This window comes from Glycine max, chromosome 1 (genome assembly GCF_000004515.6).
Source record: "Glycine max cultivar Williams 82 chromosome 1, Glycine_max_v4.0, whole genome shotgun sequence".
Taxonomy (NCBI): Eukaryota; Viridiplantae; Streptophyta; class Magnoliopsida; order Fabales; family Fabaceae; genus Glycine; species Glycine max.
In genome coordinates this window covers 28,740,504-28,760,871 of record NC_016088.4, presented here as the reverse complement: position 1 = coordinate 28,760,871, position 20,368 = coordinate 28,740,504, and the positions used below count along the sequence as shown (strand labels likewise).

The 20,368-nt window shown below is 36.4% G+C and overlaps 2 protein-coding genes and 1 long non-coding RNA gene across 3 annotated transcripts; 1 reads left to right on the top strand and 2 right to left on the bottom strand.

The window, feature by feature from the left end:
• The first annotated feature begins 11,026 nt into the window (after positions 1 to 11,026).
• On the top strand, positions 11,027 to 12,806 carry LOC100818136 (probable calcium-binding protein CML25). The gene has a single exon (XM_014762230.2). The coding sequence runs from the start codon at positions 11,148 to 11,150 to the stop codon at positions 11,604 to 11,606; it is 459 nt and encodes a 152-aa protein (XP_014617716.1). The 5' UTR covers positions 11,027 to 11,147; the 3' UTR covers positions 11,607 to 12,806.
• Positions 12,807 to 13,324: 518 nt separating this feature from the next.
• LOC106794618 (uncharacterized) lies at positions 13,325 to 15,172 on the bottom strand. The gene is made up of 5 exons (XR_001382784.3): positions 15,022 to 15,172; positions 14,815 to 14,904; positions 14,530 to 14,614; positions 14,034 to 14,164; positions 13,325 to 13,398 (listed from the first exon to the last, which is right to left on the bottom strand). It is a non-coding gene; the product is annotated as an uncharacterized lncRNA (long non-coding RNA).
• A 255-nt stretch (positions 15,173 to 15,427) lies between these two features.
• Positions 15,428 to 16,305, bottom strand: LOC102663529 (uncharacterized). The gene is made up of 5 exons (XM_041014287.1): positions 16,142 to 16,305; positions 15,965 to 16,069; positions 15,794 to 15,866; positions 15,607 to 15,702; positions 15,428 to 15,529 (listed from the first exon to the last, which is right to left on the bottom strand). The coding sequence occupies exons 1-5, from the start codon at positions 16,303 to 16,305 to the stop codon at positions 15,428 to 15,430; spliced, it is 540 nt and encodes a 179-aa protein (XP_040870221.1).
• Between the last annotated feature and the right edge of the window lie 4,063 nt (positions 16,306 to 20,368).

Here is a 20,368-nt window from a genome sequence, read left to right as displayed (position 1 = left end):
ATCTTGTTCTAAATTTTGAAAAATGTCATTTTATGGTTGAGCAAGGTATAGTTTTAGGCCACATTATTTCCAATAAGGGTATTGAAGTAGATCCTGCAAAAATTTCTGTTATTTCACAATTGCCTTACCCCTCTTGTGTGCGAGAGGTGCAATCTTTTCTTGGTCATGCAGGATTCTAAAGGCGCTTTATAAGAGGTTTTAGCAAAGTAGCCCTTCCATTGTCCAACTTGTTGCAAAAGGAGGTGGAGTTTGACTTTAATGACAAATGCAAAGAGGCTTTTGATTGCCTCAAAAGAGCGTTGACTACCACCCCCATCATCCAAGCACCCGACTGGACAACCCTTTTTGAGCTTATGTGTGATGCATCAAATTATGCATTGGGGGCTGTCCTTGCTCAGAAAATTGATAAATTGCCCGGGGTGATATATTATGCTTCTAGGACTTTAGATGCTGCCCAAGCAAATTATACTACTATTGAGAAAGAGCTTCTAGCCATAGTTTTTGCTCTTGAAAAATTTCGGTCTTATTTGCTTGGTACCCGTATTATTGTTTATATTGACCATGCAGCTCTAAAGTACTTGTTGAAGAAGGTTGATTCTAAGCCTAGTTTGATCCGATGGATGCTCTGGCTCCAAGAGTTTGACTTGGAGATCCGTGATAGGAGTGGAGCACAAAATTTAGTTGCTGATCATTTGAGTCGGATCGAACGTGTATCTGATGCGGATTCACCCATTCGGGATTATTTCCCGAATGATCATTTGTATATACTGTATAGTATTTCTGACTCTCTTTCTACTCCTTGGTTTGCTAACATTGTCAATTATTTAGTTGCTTCTGTTTTTCCTCCCTTAGCATCTAAGGCCCAAAAAGATAAAATTAAAAGTGATGCTAAGCATTTTATTTGGGATGACCCCTACTTGTGGAAATTATGCAGTGATAAGGTCATTAGACGATGCATTCCAGATCATGAGACTGACTCAATCCTGCAGTTCTGTCATTCTTCCGCACTGGGAGGTCATCTGGGTGTTCAAAGGATAGCTCGCAAAGTGCTTGATTGTGGCTTTTATTGGCCCACCATCTTTAAAGATGCATGGAAGATCTACAGCACTTGTGAGCAGTGTCAGAGAGCAGGAAATACACTTACATGGCGACAACAAATGCCTCAGCAACCTATGCTATTCTGTGAGGTGTTTGATGTCTTGGGTATAGATTTCATGGGCCCTTTTCCTGTCTCTTTTGGTTATGTTTACATTCTCCTTGCAGTTGACTATGTTTCAAAATGGGTGGAAGCCAAGCCCTCTAGAACTAATGATGCTAAAGTTGTTGCAGATTTTGTCAGATCTAATTTGTTTTGCAGGTTTGGAGTACCTAAAGCAATTGTTAGTGATCAAGGAACCTATTTTTGCAACAGAACAATGCATGCCTTGCTTAAAAAGTACGGGGTTGTACACAGGGTATCCACACCATACCACCCCCAGACCAATGGACAGGCAGAAATTTCTAACAGAGAGATCAAGAGAATTTTAGAGAAGATTGTGCAGCCAAGCAGGAAAGATTGGAGTACCAGGCTAGATGATGCTCTTTGGGCACATCGGACTGCCTACAAAGCACCCATAGGAATGTCTCCTTATCGGGTTGTCTTTGGAAAGGCTTGTCATCTTCCAGTGGAAATTGAGCACAAAGCATACTGGGCAGTGAAGACTTGCAACTTCTCTATGGATCAAGCTGGTGAGGAAAGAAAGTTGCAACTGAGTGAGTTAGATGAAATCCACCTAAAAGCCTATGAGAATGCCAAGTTCTACAAAGAAAAGACCAAGAAGTTCCATGATAGCATGATAGTTAAGAAGGACTTCATGGTTGGGCAAAAAGTGTTATTGTATAATTCTAGGCTTGGACTCGTGAGTGGTAATTTGAGGTCTAAGTGGATTGGTCCTTTTGTTGTTACTAATTTTTTTCCTTATGGTACAGTTGAGATCAAAAGCGACTCCACAAACAAGAGTTTCAAGGTCAACGGACATCGACTTAAGCCATTCCTCACAAACCCTTCTTTAGTGGACGTAGTGGTGGAAGAGACTTCCTTAATCCACCCAACTCTTCCTCCACCATGACTTAGGGAGTTCTTCTTTTCCTATCTCCTTCTGTGCTTTTATTACACTTGTCAAATTCTATTTGATGGTTTAATTGCTTTTAATCTTTTAATTGTGCCACATTGAGGACAATGTGTTGTTTAAGTATGGGGGGGAGTGTTCTTTGGTTTTGCTAGTTCTGTTGGTTTTGTTAATTTGTTAATGTTGTTAGTTTTGTTGGGTTTCTAGTTTAATATTTTAGGTCAATTCTGTGTGCATGTACAAATTTGCATGTTTTTTTTTCTTTGAATTAGAGGATATGTTCAAGAAATGGGTAATTGTTTGTTTTTTAAAAAAAAAGCCTCTTGACATTTTGCGATTTGAAATCCTTGCTTTTCCTCTACATGTCATGATAGTTTTGAAAGCTCAATTTGAAAGTGATGAGTTCACCTTTGTGAGAATTTGAGCCATCCATCATCATAATCATTTAGTGTGTTTTGCCCCATTGATTGCTTGCACAATAGCCTTGGCTTGATTCTTGTTGATGCTTCCTAATTCACATGCATATTTGGAAATGATTTAGGCAATTTTGTTCTTATAAGCTCCTAGCCAAATGGACTTACCTTGAATTAATTCCTTTGATAGCTCTTTTGAGCCTTGTTTCCCTTTCCTTGTTTTGAAGCTCACTACAAGCCTTAAGTGAAAAACCATGATATCACCATATCCTTAAGGAATTTTGGAGCTTTTGAATTTTTCGGGAATAAGTGTGGGGGGTTTTTGTTTCATTGGATAACATGTTTTGTTGGCTATGCTTCATGATGTATTTTGGGCCATACTTGATGTACATTGTATATTGGTTAAATGTTGGACATGCTGAATGAGATGTTGTTTCTCAAAGGCTACAAAAAAAATCGAAAAAGAAAAAGAAGAGCAAGAAAGTTGAGTGAATAAGATCTTAAATGACAAAAGAATGATGAGACTCTTGGTTCTACTCTTATTTTTTAAATTTTATCTTTAGTTCTTTTTATTTTTTTTATTTTTTTCTTAATATGCACTTATTCCCCATTGCTCCTCTATTCCTTTGGGATTTAGCCACTTATTCCATATTTTTCCATACCTTGTCCTTGGCCCCATTACAACCTTAAAAGACCTTTTGATCCTCATGTGCTTGTGTTTATGGGTTGATTGTCAATTTTAGAATCTTGCCAAGTTTATGTGGTGTTTGTTTTCATGGGTGCTTTGAGGGTAAATAGTAGCCTAGACACTTGAGAGATAGAGTGTATATCTTGTGAGGTTTTATCACTTTTCATTCTTGAGCTGATTAACTATTTTGCCATGATTGGGTTGCTTGGATGATTTTCATGAATGTCTTGACTTTTTGGATCTCCTTATGTTAGATGTTACCCATTCCTTTCATTCCTTGATGTTCATTAAGGAATATGTGAATGTTTATGTTTGTCTCTCTTTGATATCCTTGGATTTTTTTGTTCTTTGTTTCATTTTGCCCATGAGTGCAAAAGGCTAAGTATGGGGGGTTTTGATGTGCCATCATTTTCTTCTATTTCTTAAACCCTTTTTGCACCATTTTAATTACTGATTAGTCTTAATTGTCAAATTAATTAGGCAGTTTTATTATTTGGGCTCATTCAGCTAATTTGATGTTTTTAATCTAATTTCAGGAATTAATGAAACATTGGGCTTAATCCGGATTTTGGTTGTGGACTTGCAGAGGGCAAATAAAGCAGCGCTTACTTTAGTTAATTTCTAATTAGGAGATTGCAATTTTATTTTATGTGGTTCAGTGTTTATTTCATTTTGGGCCAGAATAATGTAATAGGGCCCAGTTACTTTGACTGACTCTTTTTAAATAGCGGCCTTGAGATTCATGCATGGCTATTCTGTGAGGGCTATTCATTATTCAGAGCTTTGTTTAGGGTTTTACGTTTTTCTGTTCTAAGGCTACTGTTCACGTAATGTAATTTTCCATTTTCTGCTTCTAATTACAATTTCGTTCTTGTTTCTTCTTCTGCTTTCATTTACATTTCTGTTTCATTTACGTTTCTGCTTCATTTACGTTTTTGCTTCATTCATGTTTCTGCTTCTAGTTTCATTTACGTTTTCTGTTTGAATCTATGGAAGACTAAATATTCTGGTGTTGTTTCCTTTTGAGGACGAAGCTCAACTCTCTTCGAGGTTTTGTTTATAATGTGGCTTCCTGACAATTTTCCCTTCACCAGTTAACCCATATTTGTAATATTAATCTGTGCACGCTTCGTGTTTGATTAATTGCCTCTGAGCCTAACTTGCATTCATGCTCAATGGACGAAGGGCTAACTAGTGTATGTGTTGCCTAATCACGTATTGACAACCCTAAGTTGATTTTCGCTTAGTAAATTGAAATAGGGTTGGATTAAGTGGTTAACTATTAGGGACGAATTCTCCATAACCCAGGACAAGAGAATGGCTTCTGAATCAGAGGAAACAACCCGTTTTTAATATTATTAGTTTCGCATTCCAGTTTACTTGTTCTATTCTTTAAATCACAAAACAAACAACCCCTCCCCCCTCATCGTTACTGTTACTGCAAGTATATTATGAACATTTGGTTTAACATTGCTCGTTGGGAAATGACCTAGGATCACTTCCTAGTAGACTGCATTTTCATGTTTATTTGATTCGGGTACGGCCTTGATCACAAGGACTCATAGCTCCCTCTACACACTATAAGTACCAGGTTCCTTCGTACTCTCTCAACACAGTTACGCAATCAAATGCACATACCTGCTCACAAACTCGTGTATTCTCACTTACTCTTCTAACAAATATACTTACTTGAGCGCTAGAGTCCTTTATTTTGCTGGTCCTCCCCTTTTTCCCTCCTAACAAAGGCCACTCTCTAGCTGACATGCGAAGTCTAGGAGCCCACCTTAGCCACGTCTACCCTGACGTGTGCTAGCTTCAAATTTTGGTAAGTATATTTGGCATCCACCATGGGGCCGCAGTAAAATATACCCCTTAGTCTCTCTTTTTTTTTCAACCATGGTTAGCACGTAGTCTAGCCTTAAATGCAAGACCCCTATCGAAGGATCCAATCCTCCTCCAACAACTCCAAAACCACATTGTGGAGATGGAGTGACACCATGAGGAAGAGCTCAGAAAGTTAAAGCTTGACCACGATCAGTTGGAGGCTCATGTCAGACGCCCCCAGGGTGACGAGCACTCTGCTCATACATTACTCTGAGTGCACCTGATCAGTAGTTCTGTTGGCCCGGTCAATAGAACTTTCAGAGTTCAATATCAGTATAAACCCCTAGCCCCATAAAGACACAATTCATGGAAGACATTCTGGTAGAATTTGTTGGGAATGACCAAACCACCACAGACTGGTGGAACCTTTATGTTGACGGCGCGTCCAACATGAAGGGAAGTAGGGTATGAATCATCCTCGAAGGACTTGATAATGTAACCCTAGAGCAGGCCATCAAGCTCAACTTCAAAGCCTCAAACAATCAGGCTAAGTACGAGGGGCTCATTGCAAGTCTAAAACTAGCAAGAGAAGTCGGGGCCAAGAAGCTATGATGCTACATAGACTCGTAGCTTGTCCAAGGGCAGGTTGCCAACAGATACCAGACCAAGGAAATAGTCCAGCTCAAGTACTACCATATTGTCAAAACTCTCATTGACAATTTCAAATTCTTTGAGATGTACTATATACTTAGGGAGAGCAACACCAGAACTGACCTGCTCTCCAAGCTGGCTAGCACTTAAAAGACCAGGCACCTTAAGACTCCAAACTCCCACCATAGACACTAAAGAATTGATGGTTGAAGAAGAGGAGGAACCAGACTGATGACCCCCAACAAGAATTTCCTAATTTGGGGGATGTTGTCGTCAGACGAGAATGAAGCCCGACGCCTGAAACGGAAGGCTAACTACTATGTCATCCTTGATGGCGAGCTATTCAAAAGAGGGTTGACAACACCCTTGTTAAAGTGCCTGAACAGCCAATAGGCAAATTATGTCATGAGAGAACTCCATGAAGGGATTTGTGGTCTCTATATAGGGGGACGTTCCCTTGCAACAAAGGTGGTGCGTGTTGGCTACTATTGGCCAACACTCAGGACATACACCCTTGACTTCACAAAGAGATGCAAATGATGCCAAGAGTTTGCAGACATTTCATCCATCTCTCCTGATAATCTCCATAGTCTGAGCTTCTTTTGGTCCTTTGTCATGTAGAGAATGAATATACTGAGACCACTGCCAAAGGCCCTAGGACTAGTCAAATACCTACTAGTGGCTATCAATTACTTCACCAAGTGGATCGTGACAAGACCACTGCGAGAAATTACGACCAATGTGGTGAAGTTCACTTAGAAAAACCTCATGTAGGTATGGCCTCCCTTACGCCATTGTCACTAACAACGACACCCAATTCAAAGCTTAGGCTTAACAAGACTTCCTAACGAGGTCCTCCGTTTACCATTAAATGCTTGATTGTTGAATTCCCTGCATGAAGTAAAATTTGAAAGCTAATTAATTGATTGATTGTCAAATTCCCTGCATGAAATGAAATTTGAAAGTTAATGAAGATGATTGCATACTCACAACCGAAATTCTAGTTTGTCCTCTGTTGAGAATCTCTTGAGGGATAATGTCGGGCTTTCTTACTTACATTCCTGCACCCACATCTAGGCATGACAATTCTCCCCACAACTCGGGTATCCCCGTGGGGACTACCCCATTCAGGGCCCTGCGGTCAGGGAAAAATTCCTCCTGGGGATGGGGATGAGGATAAAAAGCCCCCCGCAGCTAATTCGGGGACGGGAACGAGGACGTGGACTATGCTCCCTTCCCCGCAGGGTCCCCGTATCCCCGCACATATAGAATTTTACTTATATACCCTCATAACTTATAACATGTATAACATAAATATCAGGGCTAATATAGTATTTTACTAGTAAAAAAATACAAAATAAAATTATCATATATATAAGTAATATCTTACAAGTCACAAAGACACAAATATTGCCCAAACCCTAAAATGCTGCATCAAACATTCAGACTTCGTTCCTTGACTTCCTTCTTCACTGCTTCATCGTTCGTTTCACCGTTTCACACTATCTTCACCCTCTTCACTTCTTCGCTCCTTCACCGTTCGTTTCACCATTCCTTCTTCACTGTTTGTTTCAGCCGTGAACTCGTGGAAGCCTTTGTTGCACCTTTTTCTTCTTCGAGTCGCACTGTGCATTTCTGGGTTTCGCAACTTCGAATTGTTCTTCCTCTGTTGTATGTTCTTCCTTTGTTTTATTTATTTATTTATTTCTTTTGTATTTTCAATTCTTTGTTCTGCTGCTAGCTTATTGTGATGTTTTGGTTTTGCTGATTCATTGAGTTTAAAATTTGTAACCATATTTGTAAATTTGTAATCTAGCAATAATAGTCAGATTTGTGCATTTACAATTTTACATGACTCATATTTGTAAATTTTGTTACTTGTTTGTTGTACAGAAAATGGGTATGCCTATTGATCCATCCGTTAATAGTATTGCTCCATTAGAAACACAACAAGTTGCTAATGATGCACAATCTGATGGAAGAAGCAAAAAATTCTCCAAATATAGAAGAAGTTGAAGATGTTGAAAGAAGTCCAAATAAAAGAGGATTAACTTCCGTTGCTTGGACCCACTTCAAAAGAAAGAAAATAGAGGAAAAATGGAAAGCTATATGTAAATATTGTGAAAAGAAACTTGGTGGTGATACAAGATCAGGTACGAAGCATTTGCACAACCACATTAGAACCTATAAGCTTTGAACAGTGAGGGGTCCAAAGCAATCAATACTAAAAACTCTTCAACAATCATCATCTTCAATAGGAGATAGAGGCGAATCTATTTTAGTTGGAAACTATACCTTTAATCAAGATGTTGCTAGGATGGAATTGACAAAGATGATTGCATTGCATGAATACCCTCTTGCTATGGTTGATGACATTGGGTTTCGAAGGTTTTGTAATGTTGTCCAACCTTTGTTCAAAGTAATATCCCGTAATACATTGAAGTTGGATATACTAAAGTTCTATGAGAGTGAAAGGGCCAAAACTATGAAGCTAATTCAAAAAAATTCAAGGCACCTAGCTATAACAACAGACATGTGGACTGCAACGAATCAAAACAAAGGCTATATGACTATTACAACCCATTTCATTGATAACAATTGAAATTTGAAAAGTCGACTTATGAGGTAAATAATCATTCACTTGAAAGTTTTATGATTTTAATTTTATATAATTGGTAATATGTGTAGTTATAGTAAAATGTATTCATAGAACTTGGTTTTAAGATGAATAATTATTTTATTTTAGGTTTATGTATGTTCATGCACCGCATACTACTGAAGTTCTTGCAGAGATTATAATTGAACATTTTTTTTAATGGAATCTAGATAGAAAGGTATCTATAATAACTGTTGATGATTGTAGTACTAATGATGCAATGATTCCTAAAATTCTTCGCAAGTTTAGACGTAGTTCATTTATTTTGGGAGAGACTTACTTCCATATGCGGTGTTGTGCCCATATTTTAAACTTATTGTGAAGGATGAAATGTCAATTATCCATGATTCCATTGAGAAGATTAGGGATAGTGTTTCCTTTTGGGTTGGAACACCTAAGAGGGAAGAAAAATTTATTGAGGCTTGTGAACAATTGGAAATTCCTTATTCAAAGAAACTTAGTAAGGATTGTAGAACTAGATGGAATTTAACTTATTTAATGTTTGTTTCTGCATTGCCATATCTTGAAGTTTTCATAAGTGTTTGACTCAACGAAAGCCTCAATATATGTCATTGCCAAGTGATGATGATTGGAAAATGGCAATTGAAATTTGTGAGAAGTTGGAAATCTTTTATAAAGTTACTGAGTTATTTTTGGGTACACAATATCCAACTTTAAATGTTTATTTTCCAAAAGTGTGTGAAATTCGATTGGCTTTGAATGAATGGATTTTTTCTTCTAATAGAACCATTCAAGGTATGGCTGACAGTATGATTCCCAAGTTTGAGAAGTATTGGGGCATGATCAATGGGGTGATGGCAATAGGGGTTATTTTGGACCCTAGGTTGAAAATGAAGTTGCTAAATTATTTTTCCCCTCTCATGTATGGAAGTGAAAACACAAATCAATTGAATAAGGTGACAAAATTATTAAAAGATTTGGTTTCTAAATATCAATCTAGGGAAAAAAAGACTACTTCTATTTCCACTTCATCTTCAATAGTGTCTGGTTTGGATAATAATGGTGGAAAGGTTGATTGGAGTTATGACTTTTTAAAATATGTTCAAGAAACTTCTTCTGGTGATTGTGTTAAATCTGAATTGGATTTATACTTGGAGGAGCCTGTATTGTTTAATCAATCAAATATTAGTAAATTTGACATTTTGGGATATTGGAAAAACATTGGAGTCAAGTATCCTACTTTGCAAAGGATTGCTAAAGACTTTCTAGCTATTCCTATATCAATGGTTGCTTCAGAGTCTGCATTTAGTATTGGTGGATAGTTTTTGACTCCACATTGTAGCAAATTAAATGAAGACACTGTTGAGCCATTGATGTGCTCTCAAGATTGGTTGCGTAATGAGATTGAAGGTAATAAATTTAATTTTACTTGTAAATTTTTCTTCTAAGCAATTAATTTATTTTAATGATTGTATAATTGTGTCATTAGGTTCCTTAAAATCAAAGATGGAATTTTGCTCAATAGTTGACGATGCTGACACAACAACGCCAACGGTATGAAAATTTCATTATATTAATTTATGACTTTTTTATATTTTCTAAACACATATTTACATGTTTCATTGTGTAGGTTTGATGTTGAAGATGTTTCATTGCGCTTGGATGGAAGTATGAAGACTTGATTCAGTATGATAATGTTAATTTATTGTATGAAGACTTGTAATGTTATGTTAGTTTTATTGTTTTCATAGTGTAATACTATAACATTAATGTGTACTTGGATACTTCTTGGATGCTTTTATGTTTATGTTATTTTATTACTATTATTATTGATTTATTTTGGTATTTTTAATCATGTTTTAAACTTAGAATTAAACCTTAAATTTATTATTGTTGAAAAATTGAGATAAAACAAAAAATTGTATTTTTTATAATTTTTTATATTTTTTAATGTAAAACAGGGTCCCCACAGGGAGCCGGGAACAGGGACGGGACAAAAAATACCCCAAGGGGAGCGGGGACGAGGAGCAGAATAAGGTTCGGGAGCTGAGAGCATAAGAGTACTCCCCGTCCTTGCCTCACGCAGGTGCCATGCCTACCCATATCGAGGAGGAACTAGAGTACGTGTTTAAAAAGCTTGATGTTAATGGTGACAAATAACTCCTCTTTGGACTTTGAGAAACTTCTAAAAATATTTAAAAATCCAAGTGAGAAAAAGGAAGACGTGTTTTTTTTGTTGGTCATGTATTTGTATTCTTCATTTTTTATTCTTTTCGTTTCCTTTTGCTTTTCTTCCTTCTTTCCATTTTTAATTAATTATTTATTTATTCATGAACTTTATTTTAAATTCTAAAAAAAAATAATGTGATTTTTATTTAGTGATATATCGGACATGTATTTATTTCTTTTTTTAATTTTATTTTTTTTTATTTTCTTAAAAACAGGTTATATAAATAAAAGTTAAATATTTAGATACATTAAAATTATGTTTGTTTTCACACATGTACATTAATTAAATTAGATACGTTAAAATTATGTTTATTTTCAGACATGTACATTAATTAAATTAAATACATTAAAATTATGTTTATTTTCACACATGCAGATCAATTAAATTAAATACATTAAAATTATGTTTATTTTCAACAACCCCGTTCCGGTGCTGGAATCACGCATTAATACTATAGAGAGAGAGAAAATAAGTCTCTCTCTTTGCATGCCAAAAACAATTAGTTAAGATTCCCCTGAAATATGGATTTCAAATCCCTTTTTAACAAGAAGAAGAAACTTTCCAAGACCTTGACATCGTTGTCGTCACCATCATCATCTCTGTTGTTGCAGCACTCATGTGCGGCCCCATAACAGAGGACCTCGAATATGTATTCAAGAAGTTCGATGCAAACGGCGACGGCAAAATCTCCTCTTCGGAACTAGGCTCCATCATGAAGAGCCTTGGCCAACCCGCCACCGAAGAAGAGGTCAAGAGGATGATTCAAGAGGTTGACGCCAACGGTGACGGCCACATCAACTTAGGTGAGTTCTTGGAATTGAACACCAAGGGCGTGGACCCCGACGAGGTTTTGGAGAATCTGAAGGACGCTTTTTCCATCTTCGACGTCGACGGTAATGGGTTGATTACCGCCCAAGAACTTAACATGGTCATGGCGAGCCTTGGAGATGCCTGTTCCATTGACGAGTGCCAGAAGATGATCGCCGGCGTCGACGGCAACGGAGACGGCATGATCAATTTCGAAGAGTTTCAGTTGATGATGACCGGAAACGGAAACGGGAACATGAACAAATAAATAACTACGTCAAAAAGGTACTTTATTGTTATCATGCACTCCTCTCCTATTATTCTCTAGCTTCTTTTCTCTTTCCCGTTAACAAATTAGGGTTTCAAGAATTAATGGTGTACGCACGCATTAGGTTTTCAAGGATTGATGTTGTAATTCACTTTCTTATCTTGTTTACGGGAAAGGAAAGGCGAGTATAGATTTCCAAGTTTCTGGATCCGATTTCTTTGATGATCGATATGAGATTTTCTGTGCATGATTGTTATTCACACTACTTATGAGTTAATTATTTCGTCTTTTTTCCTTTCTTTTTTTTTTTTTTTTTGAAAATTCTGCGTAAATGGTGTAGTATCTTAATTTCTATGGCTTAATTTTATTCAATATAGGCAACTGAATTGTACTGTTATGATATGAAATCAAATATATGAGTTTGGTTATAATTTCTAGACTCTTCACCTATATGAAATCAAATATGAGTTTAGGTACCGATCATCTTTCATATAGAAAAGGCGAAATATTACCTCGCTTATTTAGTTATAATATGTGCGTCATGTAATAAATTTGTTATTTCAATTATTATAGTATGATTTTAATCTGGTATTTCAATTTTTGTTTTAATTAAGCCGGGAATGGAATTTTCTTACTTGGGATTAAATATTATATTTGTTAATGGAATGATATTTTTTTTATGTAAATGGAATGATTTTTTTTTTTGGACTGAAAATGGAATGATATATTATAACGCTGTGATATGTAAACATTATTGTATTACTATTGAATGCACCTATTTTGCATATTCTGTTATGCAATTGTTGAATCGGTGCATTTTTTTGGGGTAGATTTGTATTCATTTTTGGATATATTGAATAAGTCCATTTGGTATGTTATGTTCACATCCCATGATCTGGTATAGTTTTTAATGGATTTGAATATTATTTTCAATTTGGATGCACTATGGTACTGAATTTTATTTCAATTGTTGAAATGGAGGAATTATGTATTTGCAGTCGTTTGAATTGATTGGTAACAATGTTTTTTTTTTCTTTCATTTTTAAATTAACCAACTATACTAAATTTACATGGCTGTATATTGATAATGAGAAGGACACATGTCCTTGGAACTTGGGTTGGCTCTTGACAGGCCTCTACACTTTTTGCCCACTTTTTGCCCATTGCCTCACTTTTGTTTTTGATAGAAAGCCTCTACACTTGTTAACTGCGTATTTGAATTAGCATTGGCAAAGTTTGCAAATTTAATTTTGGTTAAAAGTGATTTGAAAGTCACGGAATTTATGTTTAAATATGTTTACACAACTACAAAAAGAAGCTTCTACATCGGTTGAAAACCGGTATCTACGACGGGCCCCACACCATCTTTGTTCCAGATGTCGTTGTATGTCGACAACAACAACATCGGTCATCCTAGGACCCGTCTTTGTAATGCAAGAATACAACGTCAGTGGCTATAAAAGAATAGACGTTATAAAAAAGGATTCAACGACGCACATATTAGACAACCCGTCGTTGTTTTGGTCCATTTCAACGTCGGGTTCGCAAGACTCGTCGTTGTTGTTGTCCATATCAACGTCGGGTACCAATAACACCCGTATTTGTTTTGTTTCCTGTCAACATCGGTGGCGGGCTCACCACCGACGTTGTTTGGTAGTATGTCAACGTCGGTGGTGTGTACACCGTCATTGTTGTTTGAGGTTTCAACGACGGTGGTTGGAGCACCCGTCGTTGTTGGTAAATAAGGCTATAAAGACGGGTTTTCATAAGGACCGTCGTTGAAGTATTTTGCCTGCTCACAAAATTTGGGTTATACCATTCAAATTTCAAAAACAAAGCTACATTTATATACAGCAAACATATATAAATACATTTAAAGGATAAATAACACAATCATGCATCAACCAAAAGAAAAGGGATATCGACGGTGACACTCACAGTGAGAATGTTATAGGTGGTTCAAAGTTCATCAAAGCCTTTCATGCATGCATTGTTTATATATATGAAAATAAAACAAAACCAGATAGGGTATATATATATATAATTACCACTCGAGCCAATAAGCAAAGGGAGCAATGGACACAGTAGCAAAGAGTTGTCGATAAGCAACAAGGACAAGAGGGCTCATTCCAGATTCTATTGCAAGCATTTAAGTAATGTTCATCACTGCATAGACCAATTGCACAAGAACCAATTGCAAGTAGACCGGCACCCATATTAATTGTCTCTTTCTCACCCCTCAGTCTTAATTTGAACTTTGGAGAGAGTGTTGTATGTGATGAATGAAATGCATGAGAGTGATGAAGTAACTTATAACTAGTTGATTCCAGTCATGTGCATGTCAACAAAATTTAATGATGCTTCTGATAGAAAACAAGGCAGCAAGTAGGGTTCACCGCGAATATTGAGAAGATAGATAGAACGTACCTATATACAACTGCGTTGAACCATTGCTATTCATAGAAATTGTTACTAGTCTTCTGTGTTGGGCCAAAGATCAAATTTGCATCCTTTCAGGCCAAGCAGAATTTAACCTTCGTGCAAAATCTTCCACTTCCCTACAAGAAAAGAAACAAAGTCATCAAATGCAACATAAAAGACAAAACAAAAAAATAAACCACTCAACAATTAGCTGACAAGATTATCCTTTTTCATAGGTTATATTTTGATATCACCATTCCAGAAGTTGTCAACTAAAATTAAATAAATGAATGAACTAGTACATAAGACAAATGCAGCACGCTCAACACTGAAGTCAATTAAGCAAGACTCCTCTTGATTAATAATATTTTACATCTTATGCAATCAATGAAACATGCACTAAACCAGTCAGGAAGATTCTGCATTTCATCAAATGACGATATTAATTGCATGCAGCATTCAAAATATGAGAATTTCACCCAACTGCTTTAGCACTAATTACCTGAGCATGTGACAAACTCCTCAAGAACTCTCTTTAATCATATTTTTCATCCCCTGGTCCCCTTCCCTTGGAATCCCTGCAATCTCTTTAATCATAATAATGATAATATCAACCAAAATATTATTAGACTGAAAAAATGACACTAACAGTTGATATAATGTATGCCTAGCTGATCAATTCAACAATTCATGTAAGCCTAGCTAATCAAATTTTATAACTAGAACATTTTTCAGTTTCATGTATTAACTTATAGTTCATGAATCCACAAACAAGGAGGAAACACACCTCTTCAATGCTTGTGCTGCTAGTCACTTTGCTGCTACTGAACTTTAGGAGCGGAATCAAAGCAAAAGCAAGGTCAAATGATAATATCATCTGCTCAAATGATAAAATCACTTATCATGGTAGATAATCCACATGTTGAATAACTAGTCTTCAACCCAAATTTAGGTATATAATAAACAAACAACAACAAAAGATTATCTCAATTACCTTCAAAATAACACTTGAGGCAGATTCAACCAAAATCTCCAGCCCCAAGGTAGCCATCAGTCATGCAAAAACAATGATACCCTGCACAGGAAATCTTATTAGTTATTAGCATGTACCTCTACCAAGCAACCATCCAATGACTGTGGACACTTCATTTGTTCACTTAACTGCTACAGTGGCAAGCTTGGTGGTACTATAGCTGCACTAAATTGTTGTTGTGGTAATCAAATGCAGATGCAATGCAGTAGAAGGGGGTAAAGACAATATATTACTACAATTATATGAAATTGAGTAGGTAATACTAAGAATAGAATATTAGTAGCATGACCGAAAATAAAATAGCCGCTGTGTCAAATAACATAACAATTGTCTCAAATACAGGGAAAAAAATACTCCAACGCCATCATTAGCCGTTTTGACTTATTGTTGTCTTTAAAAAAAATGTTGCCCATTTCTTTCGAATTGTGGTGATGATGCCGATGTCCAACGGTGTGTCATTAGCAAACCACTGCAAGTATTCATAATTGTAAGTTAGTACTGCAAATATAAAAATTCAGTTCCAATTGTACTGAAGTTTATGCATACCATGGACCAATCACTCTTTATGTCGCTGGCTATGATGTTCCAGATCCAATGCATTATGTAATATCCACATTCATAACAGCCGGTTTGAACGTGACTCTACATATGGAAAACATTTGAACATCGTATACATTACATAAGTTCATGACTTAACTAGACAACACTAACACATGGTACATAGCTGACTTACCTTTACTTCAATCCACTTTGGTGCAACTGCCTTAGTTTCAGGAGACAAGGTCTTCTTCAATTTTGTCATTACACTGCTTTTAAAAAACCACATCAACGCATATACAACAAAATGTCAATCAATAATGACCATTAAAGAAGGCTTGCAAAAAGTTATATGGTATGAGATAACCTATTAATTGTAGCTTTGATATGCATATCAGGTTTCCTACGCAAAGAACAGAACCAAACAACAACATGTTGCCTAGGACACAAAATTATGAGTTGCCAATGTTCCCTGCATGTCATTCACATTAGATACGTATACACCCAAACATCATTTGAAGTATGTTTGTTAAATAGCACTTACTGATGGAAGTAAGGTCCAATGTACACCTCTCGGTCAGATTCCTTAAGCCATCTTTCAAGATATTGTTCGCATTCGCTGCGTCTATCCTTTGAACAAACCAACGACTGTGGCTCAAGGAATGCATACATGAAACCTTGACTGAATATCTGACTCCACTCATGCATATACCTATTCACATGATTTGAAAGTATTGTAGTGGATCATGATATTGAATGAATGAGGAATGAGTTATATGAAGGAATTCACTTACATTAACCATAATTGTATGACAGATATGTTCAGACTTTTGTCTCCTACTATTATTTCAATAACATCTGAATATGTGATGAATATCGATGTAGATGCATCTACAATTCCAAGAAATCTCCCATCAAAGTTGATTTGAAGTGGCTTGTCGTAAAGATCGAAACTGTACTTCATCAATTCACGCAACGGATCATCTGCGTCCACATTAGCCGGCTTCGGCACATGTGCATCCTCGTTGTGTGGAATACGTTGTGGATGCTACATGGTTAATGAAAGTGGGTGAGTATTTGTACTGTAATCTATGAATGTTTTACTTTACGTATGTCAAATGAAACATGTTACCTCATCTAATACAGCTTTCACAAGGTGTGTGGGCCAAGCTACAAATGTATTGACGGCCTGCTTCACATATTGTATTTCTGAGGTGGCATAGGGGACCTCAGCCTCAGGATCAATAACTGTTTCTACACTTACCCTGACAACATCATCTGCATATGCCACTGTGTGTATGATTGAATCCCCCTCCATTATTTTCCCCATGGCCACCAACCTTAAATGAACCATAAACAAAGCTTTTTTTAGTGCATATAAAACAAAAACTAAACCATGAACAAAACACAAACCAAACCCAACAATTACAGCTGCAAGAAAAAACAAAACTCCGATTCAATTGTAAGTAAGGTAATATTTCTACAAACCTTTGTGTACCATCGTTACGCTGCACAAACAGTCCCATCAATGGTATGGCATCAGCATCATGTTCTTGTGAAGCCTGCGCATTGGTAACAGCATTACTTCCCTGTGTGCTGACACGCGCACCTAGTTGTTGTATGTCCGGCTGAATTTGGAGTGCCTCTTGGGATCCTTTATTTGACAACTCTTTTTTAATAGCCTCTTTCAATGCATTGGTCATTATTTCCAAGCTCCTTTTATTTTCCTCTTCTAGCTGAGTCCTCAATTCTTCCTTAATTTGAGTCCTCAATTCTTCCCTAATCTGGCCAGTCATGTCTTCCCTAAGCCTTGCAACAACTTCATCTAGTTGTTGTTGGCTGATGGACGTGGACGAGCTGCTGCATGTCCTTGATGCCCTTCCGTAGTACTGAGTAATAGTGACACCTGAGCCTGCTGCCCGAACGCGACCCCCATGGTCAGGTCGTCCAATGGCAGTGTTCAGTATGTCTTGCCGACCATGGGGTACAAACGAACCCTGCGTTACCTGCTCTTCTAAGGAGTCCTACACAAAACAAGTGACACAAAAATACACAACGTGCAGTCATTTTCATTACAAAATACTTAAACATATGAACATTGCAACATATTGGTGAACTTACTATTTTATCTGCAATTTCCTGTGCAGAGTCAGATGTCATATTGCCAACAGCCCTGGTCCGAGCAACCTTCCACTTAACATGCCTTTTTATTGGGGATGGGGGTTCATCAACACTTGCTGGATTTTCACTCAACAATGCTTCCTCTTGTATCCTTTTTCGTTTCTGGTCTAACAATTTCTTCTCAAGCAAATCATATCCCCCACGTGAAAGTACGTGAGGGCAGTCGTTGTGTTTTTGAATTGATTGTGCTCGTTTCCTAATACCCTGTAATGTGACATACATAATTGCGGAGATTTTTTTGAAATTAAAATAATCAAATTGGCAAAAAAATATTCATTTGAAGTTACCATAAACAGATTCAACTAACCTCCCAGTTAGGTGTCAGGCGGGTTTCTTCAAATTGTTTCCACGCTTCAGGATCTAGTCCATATTTTGTCACAACATCCTGTGTTTGTTGACCTTCAGTCTTAGCAAACACAAATTTGCTAGTCAATGTGGACTTAAATTGCCGCCATCTCGTCGCTACTGTTGACATAACCTTCGTCTTCACCTTCGTAGCTTCTGCGATATCAAACTTTGCCTACATAACCAGGTGTCAAAATTTGTGGAAAAAGGCAGCCAAATGTATATCATTATACAATACTAGCAATCAACAATTTAATGACAATGTTCTGCCATAATACCCCAAGTAAAGCAAAAGCATCCAATCAGCATATAATGTAAGTTTACCATGCAGTCACAGCCATCAAATTTAATATCCAAATTGAACAAATAATAAATGAAAAAAAATATTGTGACACTCACTAATAACAGTTATTGCCTTAAAGTATGAATTCCTAGAAAAACTTCTTTTCATGGTTTGTTAAGAACATGCTTCAGCCTTCGCACAATTTGAGTTTTTATCAATGATGTTATTGATAATTCTTAAGTAATTTGAAAAGTAATTTGAAATCATTACTAAAACATTGATTTCTCATGTTTTCTGCACAGTAGTTAAAACAACAGAGTAATAATCAAAACTTATGGCATACGCAGATTATTCACTAATAAAACAAAAGAAAAGTCGGTGCAGGTGATTAGTGAATTCATCTACCAACTATGCAGATAGTATTTGCTGTTTTCCAAAATTTGGGTGCTAGAATTTCATGGTTCAATCACAAATTACCTTTATGCTGATGTTGTTATCACAAATTACCAACTATGCATTATAATTAATTTGTGGACATCATACCACCTATTTAACACCTAACATCTAATTAAATATTGAGATACATGGTTAAAAAATATAAATATAATAAACCATATGATGTGATAGAAGAAGAAACAAAATATAGTCAAAGTGTTTAAAATAGAAGAATACCTACCTTTTATTACAAATTTAATAAAATATGAAGAGGTATTTATCTCTCACAAGGCGACAAAAAAGGTCTTAATGTATGCTGTAAGAGGTATTTACGTTTGGTGCCTAATTATCTCCGAAGAAACATGTCTTAAATTAATTCAAAATCTTAGGTAAAATAAGCCAAGAAATTGACACATAAAAAAACCAAAAGCTGGTAATAGAATTGCAAAAAAAAGGACCAGTAGTGCTAGTATTGAAAATTTTATTTCAGCTATGTACAAACAGGTTATTCAACCAAGAAGCAATGTGCCCTTCAATCCAAAAACTTCCTAAAAATGAATCTGAAATCCACAAATAATGCACTAACAACAAATCTACACATTTTGCAAGCAAGGAAAGTTCACAAGCCTAGGCATCATGACTCCAATCAAATGTCTCAGCAATTAACTTCAAACCAGATAAGCTTAGTAGCAATAGAATTAAAATTCTTCGAATTCGAAGCAGAAACCCCATCCTGTTTCGAAGTAGTCTCACTCTGACCTAAAATGTGGAATATCTTCCACTCCCAAACCTGCTGGAGCTACCAGATACTTGTTCAGCTGAATTAGAACTATGTTCCGTCCCATCAACATCTCTAAGAAATTCAGGCTCCTTAGTGGTAACCATGAAGTCCATCAAGTTGCGGCTGAACCCCAAATCAGAATACACCCTCAAGGCATCCTAGATATGAAAATAGATACTACTAGATATAGCAGTGGCAGAACATTAAAAAAACTGATATATTGAATAATATCACAATAAAGCACCCATATATATGTTCATATCCTCTACTGTCAAATCAGACAAAGAACTCATATGACTGTGTCTCATTCCTTATGCAGTAGCCATAAAGCCAAATGAAAACAAGCTAAGACTAAGGCCTAATGATTTAAAAAAATAATACATTAAAGTACATGCTTCCTTTACTTATTTTGACAGTCTCATGCTATCATATATAAACATATTATGTATAAACATAATATTTTGACAGTCTCATGCTTCCTTCATTTTTTATTTTCCATTCAGCTACACGTGTTTTATTTTTGTATCCTTATACAAATTAAAGGAATTGTAATTAAAAATGTATGTGCCTGGTAAAATAATTGCTGCAATGGCATGTTGAAGAGTTATACAGTATCAGAGGCAAAGAAGTTAACATAGACAATCAAAGGCTTGAGAAGGGAGATTATAGTGAAGTCAAACGAATCACTGCAGCCCAGGTCTAATTCTAATTCTTAATTATGTCAGGGAGATTATAGTGAAGTCAAA